Here is a 7897-nt window from a genome sequence, read left to right on the forward strand (position 1 = left end):
TTGTCTCCTCTGTCAATGTCATAAGCCCACACTCTCAGCCCTCATTCTCCAGCCCTGTTCAGCCACCACCACCACCTCCCATAGGATCATCCACTCCACCAAGGAATATCTCCAATAACCAGAGCCCGCCTGACCACCTCACATCTCTTTATGCAGCCTTTCTTCTCCCAAGGGAATAAATGTTCTGACTCCTTTAACACGCCAAGCACGTTCTCTTCAACAATCTCTGGAACCTCTTCCATTTAGTTATCTATAGCTTTTTTCATTTATTTCCTTGAGACTTTCCCTCATGTCTTCAAATATGACAGATGCCCTTTCGATCCCTGTCTTTAAAAAGTTTAGGTAGCCCTTAACATGCTAGTTTTTCTCTTATTTTTCCCCTCTCCAGAATTCACCAGCTTAAAACCTATACTGCCTTCATGTCTAGGTGTTCATTTCCTGTCATGCTATATAATCTGGCTTCGCTCAAGTTCCTGCTCGACACCAATGACCTTTGAACCAATGTGGGTGATGCGCTCTCCACATCAGTTGCCTGCCTCTTTTTTTAGTCTTTAGCAATACAGTATAGTACTGATTCTAACCTGTCTTTCTGACATTTCTTTTTGTTAACTCCTATGTTGGCTTCTTTTTTCTTGTAAAGCATAGGCTCTGATCACCTGCTTCTCTTAGAAAATGTATTCATCTCTATTTTATGTCTTTTACTGAAATTCTCACTCCCATAAGAGCTAATTTTAATCTCCCAGCATCCTGAAAATCTCCTAAAGGCTCAAACCATATAAAATCCAACCACGGACCCATCACTGACCCATGTCCCAATTTCTCCATTAGGACCTTTGCTGAACCAGGAAGTGTCTTCAATTCTTCCCTTTCTTGGCCACTGTCCAGTTACACTTTCTTTTTTCTTTTGTCTTTCTGCCTTTTCTAGGGCCGCTCCCATGGCATGTGGAGGTTCCCAGGCTAGGGGTCTAATCGGAGCTGTAGCTACGGGCCTATGCCAGAGCCACAGCAACGCGGGATCCCAGCCGCGTCTGCAGCCTATATCCAGCTCACAGCAACACCGGATCCTTAACCCGCTGAGCAAGGCCAGGGATTGAACCTGCAACCTCATGGTTCCTAGTCAGATTCGTTAACCACTGTGCCACGACAGGAACTCCCTGTTATATTTTCTTCATGTCTCTCATGCTTCTTCTTTATTTGCATTCTGATTATAACCACTCTAGTCCAGAAATGTATTGACTTGTTTTGATTTTTACAGTAACCTCAATTGTCTATCCTCTTTCTCTCCATCCTGCTCAGTTCAGCAGCTTTACCTGCTTTTACCCCTGTCTTATGGAGCCTTCAAGAGATTACTTTCCAAACTGAACATTTTCTAACCTAGATTTTTTCACTTGATATATCATTTATTGAGTGAATTAACTAAGACCTCACCTAGTTTTTAAAGGAACCTAAAATCTGATCCTTTTTAGGATCTATTTTCCATAGTTAATCTAGAGCAGATATTTCACCCTCATCTGCTTTGAGGCAGGAGAGTGATTTGATGAATTGAGGGCAGCTTCAAGCAGGAACTATTTCCTTTGTCTGGTTTGTGAGCCCAAGCTTAAGCTAATTTAGCACCTAGCATTATCCTGATTAGCATTAAAGGTCTAAGGTGAGCCCCTAAACTACATTGGCCAATTTAGACTAAAGGACAAATCTTACATAAATCCCTCCCCACTCATTCCACAGGCACCGTTGATCTGGCTCTGGGGAGTGAAATGTGCTTGAAGTGAGCTATTGCCTTCTACTTAGGGGGAAAAAAACCCTTTTTGATTATGCCTTATTGAGGTGGGTTTCTATTACTTACGACTGAAAACATTTTCATATATCTCGTAAACTCTTATCTAGTTAGGCAGCTTTCCTTGCTATCCACTGTACATATTCTTTAGTTGTTGACTGTGCTTCCTCTACGTGGATTGTGTTTAATACTGTTTTCTAGCTACTCAAATCGAAATATCTGAATCTAAATATCTACACAAAACATGAACTTATATGGAATGGATGCCTCTCTGGTAGGCTTTCTGGTTTTCATTCTGTGATGACCAGAAGTGACTGTAGGAGATAACCATGGATGAAGGACTCTGCTGTGCAGCCCTGATTTTTATGGATTGCAGATCAGATAACCCAATCTTTAAAAGGAAACTCAGGTCACATGGTCATCCTCTGTGTCCCACGGCACAGCATTAAGTCTCTACAAACCCAGTAAAGAATAAAGAGGTTTTGTTTTGGTCTGGTTTGGTTTTTGGTTTTTGATTTTGTTTGTTTTTGCCATGCCCAGGGCATGTGGAAAATCCCGGAGCAGGGATCAAACCTGAACCACGGCAGTGACCCAAGCCGCTGCAGTGACACCAGATCCTTAACACGATGTGCAACAAGGGAACTCTTTGAGGAGCTTTTTTTTCCGAAAGTTTTTTTCTTGTGAATTGACAAAGGCATCATAGAGCATCTTTATTTAACCCTTTATGCACCATTGGATCTGGTATCATAAAGCCCAGTTGCAGAGCAACTTGCTGCATACTCAAAAGCAGCTACAAAGGAGCTTAATGGACTTGGGGACTGAGATGAAATAAGGTAGGTAGAATTTTGGTAAGGCTCCATCTATCCCTCGTTTGTCACTTATAAGGAGGAGTTCTCCAACTATTTTAACTCGGAGTGTTACTGGGACTTCTGAATGTTTACTGGACTCCTCCCACCATGGGTCCTTCTCATAGAACTAAGAAGACTCCATATTTCCCAGGGATCAGAGGGAGTAACACATCTCCCCAAAGTGTCCAATTGATGATAAGTGTCAGGCATTTGAATCTCAACTTTTAAAGATGTCTAATTAGGGTCAGGCAGGAAATTTTAGGGTGAACCATGCAGAGAGAGAAGTGAAAACTTACTGACTGTCCAGTGAGGGCTGAATATTTGAATCACTGCTGTCATAAGGAAAAGGAGATCAGCAGTGACTGGTGAAGTGTGTTTTAAGACAATATTTGACCATTCATGCATATTCTAGATATTCTCCCCCCCAAAAATAATAACAATGAAGTGCGTACAAAAGGGGAAATCCTTCATTATCTCCGTAATCATCTCAGGTTCTATGCTGATAAGTTAGCAAGTGATTCTGCTCCTTTTTTCAGCCATAGTAAAGTAAAATATCTCTGGCAGCAAGCCTACGCATTGTATCAAAGCTATTCAATGAAAAACAAGCATGTTTGGGGCTTATTAGTAGCTTAATCTAAAAGTGTCAGCTGATAAAGAACATATGAGGGACTACAAGAGCTTACTGAATAAGATTTGGTCTGGGATAGAAAACAATAGAACCCAAGGGCCAAGATGGCCTTGTTAACTTTGGAAAAAATACAGCCTGCCCAATAGAATCTACTGGGAAGCTTTTTAAAATAGCAATGTCTGGCCTCTTCCCAAGAGATTCTGATTCAATGAGTCTCAGAATTGTCTGATACTAGAAAACGTCTTATATTTTTCACTTTTGTCTTTTAGGGATGCACCTGCAGCATGTGAAAGTTCCCAGGCTAGGGGTCGAATCGGAGCTGCAGCTGCCAGCCAACGCCACACCACAACAATGCCAGATCTGAGCCGGGTCTGTGACCTACATCACAGCTCACAGCAATGGCTGATCCTCAACCCACTGAGCGAGCTGGGGATCAAACTCATGACGGGAACTCCTAGAAAACCTTTGAAAATCTTCTCAAGAGAGTCTACTAAGAATCTAGGTTTGAGAACCATTGGGATAGAGGATAGGAAATTGTTCAAATTTTTAAAGCCAGACATTAGCCAGGTGAATATTTCAAGCAACCTGTATTATTGATGATGAAACTTTCTGGTATAAAAACAAAGCTTATGCTAAAAACAGGAACAATTACCTTGATGACCTTGGTAAAAATTAGAAGACAACTTCACCAATGTAATTAAAGGCAAGGGAATAAATCCCTGTGGACTAAGAAATCTAACTAGGAGAAAAAAAAATCTAGGAATTTAAGCTTTTTTATTTCCTCAGTCAGTGCCGTTGTATCTTCTTGGGAGACACTAGAAGGTAAGGTTGGAAGAAGAAGTTTAAATTACCAAATTTCTAGCACTTCTTGGTTTCAGAGAGGCAGATATGGATGAAAACCTATACTATTTTAGATATTTCCAAAGTAATAGATCTATTTTCATCTTAATTAGGCCTACATTAATTCATCCCATATTTAAAACTTGAGTAACATTAGTCTTGCCTAAGCTACGCATTCTTTTAAAAGGAGCTCTTCGTGGATTTATTTTGTTAATTCAAGACTTTATTTCTTCCCTGGGAGGCATTTATTCAACTCTGTGTAAAGCACAGTTCTGTTTGATTAAAATAGTATTTTTTAAAAGGAAGACATTATCCTTTAGTGGCCTATACTCTAGTTTAGAGAATAAGTCATTCCATAAAATAATAGGATAAAAATAAAGATGGAAATTAATAGAGGTTTTATGGATTGAATTGTCTCTCCCTAAAAATGTATACATTGAATTCCCAATACCTCAGAATGTGATGTTATTTGGAGATAAAATAAAGAGGTCATTTTAAAAGAAAATGACTTTTTTTTTTTTTTTTTTTTGGTCTTTTCTAGGGCCACACCCATGGCATACGGAGGTTCCTAGGCTAATCTAATCGGAGCTGAAGCCGCCAACCTACGCCAGAGCCACAGAAGCTCGGGATCCAAGCCTCATCTGCTGCTGGCAGTTGTCGGTAATGCAGGATCCTTAACCCACTGAGCGAGGCCAGGGATCGCACCGCAACCTCATGGTTCCTAGTTGGGTTCGTTAACCACTGTGCCACGAGATGGGAACACCTGAAAAGGGCCGTTTGAGATCAAGTTAAAATGAGGTCAGTAGGGTGAGTGTTAATCTAAATTACCAGTGTCCTCAAAAAAAAAAAAAAAAAAAAAAGTAAAAGAAAGAAAGAAAAAAAAATTGGAGGCAAACACAAACCCAGCAAGATTACCAGGTGAAGGGGAAGGAAGTGATCAGGATTCTTTTCAACAAGCCAGGGAATAGCAAAGACTGCCACCTAGAAATAAGGTGAGAGGCATGAAACTGAGTCTTCCTTGAAGCCCTCAGAAGGAATTCATCTTGCCGACACCACTTCTAGCCTTCAGAATTGGGAGACAATAAGTTACAGTTGTTTAGTCCAACTAATTTTTGGTACCTTGCTATTGCTATCTAGCAAACTACTACGATATGATTAACTACCAAAAGTATGATAATGGTAATGATTAAGGTGGTGGAAGCTTATATTTTCTGAGTTCATATATTTTGGATTAAACTTTATGCTGATCTATCTTTTGTCATGAAGTTGGCTTGGTTCCAACTTCCCTGATGCTCCAACAACATATGCAGTGTCTGTTTATTTGGCATTTATCTAATCCTTTGGAAAACAATTCAACTTTTCATAACCACAATAAGCTGGCCTTGGCTCACTCTTGTACTGATAGAGATACACCAAGACATATGTTTCTCTGTTTTGCTACATTTGATGATGATTGGGGAATTCAGCAGAATCACGGCAGAATGTAAAAAGAAATCTCAAGATACTGTCCTTCTCAGACGGAAACATGACGAAAATTTTGATTTTTACTTCCTCATCCACAAATAAATCATCTATTCATGCTATAGTATTGTAAGTATAAATTACATGCAATTATTCACCAATTATTCTGAATGGGAAGTTCATCATTTATGTAACAGTAAAACTAGTAGTTCTGTTCGATCCATAAGTTTGGTGCACAAATAAAATTATATGAATACAACTGCTAATATCTCTTAGAAAGGGTGGATTATTAGATGGAGTTATTATATTTTACTGTATAGACAATGACATTCGAAGTGCTCTATTCCACTGTTATAGAATTTATTCCATACTGACATATGTGAAATTTATGGGTAATTTGATCTAGTATAGACAATAATGTTGAGGAACCAAAAGCCCTTTCCATATGCTGTGGATTGCATTTGGTATCTTGTTTAATAATCCAAGAAACTCAATTAAGAAGATATTTCTGGCTTGTAAAGGAAGAAAACTGAAGCACAGAGAAGTATCTGGTCAGAGGACATGCAGGTGGGTGGAGGCAGAGCTTGAGTGTGGTTAATGCCACCTGCCTGCAGAGTCTCTGCTCATCCTGTTCCAGTCCTGACCATATCGTGTATGTTGCTTTACCAGAGTAGCACACACAGAGGAGTAGATACTGAGTAAGTGACTTCACAAAGAGCTGACATTTATAACTTCTTATGGCTCTAGAGGAAGAAAATATTCATCATGGAATGGGAGAATCAGACGGCTAGCTCTGACTTCATCTTGATGGGGATTTTTAGCCACACGCCCACTCACATCTTTCTCTTCTCTCTGGTGCTGGGCATCTTCACAGTGGCTCTCTTGGCAAACACTGTCATGGTTCTCCTCATCTGCCTGGACCGCCGGCTCCACACCCCCATGTACTTCCTCCTCAGCCAACTCTCCCTCATGGACCTCATGCTCATCTGCACCACGGTGCCCAAAATGGCCTGCAACTACCTGTCTGGCAGGAAGTCCATTTCTGTAGCAGGATGTGAAACCCAGATATTCCTTTATGTGTCCCTCCTTGGGGCTGAGTGCTTCCTATTGGCTGTCATGGCCTATGACCGCTATGCTGCCATCTGCTACCCTCTTCAGTACCCCCAGCTCATGAACTGGAACGTTTGTGGGCTCCTGGCTGCCTCTTCATGGATCCTTGGGGTCTTTGATGGGATTATAGAGTTAGCTGCTACTCTGTCCTTCTCCTACTGTGGCTCCCGAGAAATATCCCAGTTCTTCTGTGATGTCCCAGCACTCCTACGACTCTCGTGCACGGATACTTCCACCTTTGAAACCCTCGTTTTTATCTGTTGTGTGGTAATGCTCCTCTTCCCTTTGTCGCTCATCATCATCTCCTACACACGGGTCATCACAACTGTCATTCGCATGAGTTCTGGGGAGGGTCGGCACAAGGCGTTCACCACCTGTAGTTCCCACCTTGTCGTCGTGGGGATGTATTATGGAGCAGCTATGTTCATATATATGAGGCCCACGTCCAATCGGTCCCCAGCCCAGGACAAGATGGTGTCGACCTTCTACACCATTCTCACTCCCATGCTGAATCCCCTTATATACAGCCTCCGCAACAAAGACGTGGCCAAAGCATTCAGTAGGGTGCTGGGGAAGGAGAAATCTAGAGAATAAGTGGGATAATAGTTCCAGGAAATTTCTTCTTTCATAACTGTCCCTCTGTCTCTCTAGCACATTTACACAATAAAAAAAAAAAAACACTCACACAATTAGCAACAAATATATAAACAATTTCCCTATGGTAGACCTCAGGGTTTATGAACTCTGGGTACACATTCAGTTAATTGATATGTTTTGCATTCATTGTATGCTCATTTTGGTTTTGAGTATAATCAGTGAGGTTCTTGAGACGTGCATAATTAAGTTAATGAACAGATACACTTCTGTTTATAGAACTAAATAATAAATAAAACTGTCTTCAAAGTTTTTCTTTATTTCAAAACCCATAGTCTAATTGAATTGCTTCTATTATGATTTAGTGTACAGGGTTAAATACCACACATGCCTATTTCATTTTGTTATTAGTTCTTTCAAAATACAGTCTATGATGGTTGTACAACTATAAATTTAATACGATTCATTGGGTTAATTAAAAAACAAAACATGCAGCCTAATGAGAGAATCGTGGATATTTGTTTACTTACCAAAAATATATCCTATAATAAATATTACTTATTTTGGCAGAGGAAGGATTTTTTTTTCCTTTTGCTTAACTTCCCTGGTACACTGAGCATGTATATATCTGAAGACTGTCTT

At 40.3% G+C, this 7897-nt stretch overlaps 1 protein-coding gene across 1 annotated transcript; it reads left to right on the forward strand.

Moving 5' to 3' along the window:
- Positions 1-6316: 6316 nt before the first annotated feature.
- On the forward strand, positions 6317-7255 carry LOC100154937 (olfactory receptor 2M3-like). Its single transcript, XM_001928312.3, has one exon. The coding sequence runs from the start codon at positions 6317-6319 to the stop codon at positions 7253-7255; it is 939 nt and encodes a 312-aa protein (XP_001928347.2).
- The last annotated feature ends 642 nt before the right edge of the window (positions 7256-7897 follow it).

This window comes from Sus scrofa, chromosome 7 (genome assembly GCF_054392235.1).
Source record: "Sus scrofa isolate SSC_HxYL_T2T_F1_AM1 chromosome 7, Sscrofa_HxYL_maternal_Yorkshire_Landrace_v2.0, whole genome shotgun sequence".
In the NCBI taxonomy this organism is placed as follows: Eukaryota; Metazoa; Chordata; class Mammalia; order Artiodactyla; family Suidae; genus Sus; species Sus scrofa.

What these genes read in the sequence shown, in the direction of transcription:
- LOC100154937 (XM_001928312.3), top strand. Translation starts at nt 6,317, where the DNA reads ATGGAATGGGAGAATCAGACGGCTAGCTCTGACTTCATCTTGATGGGG.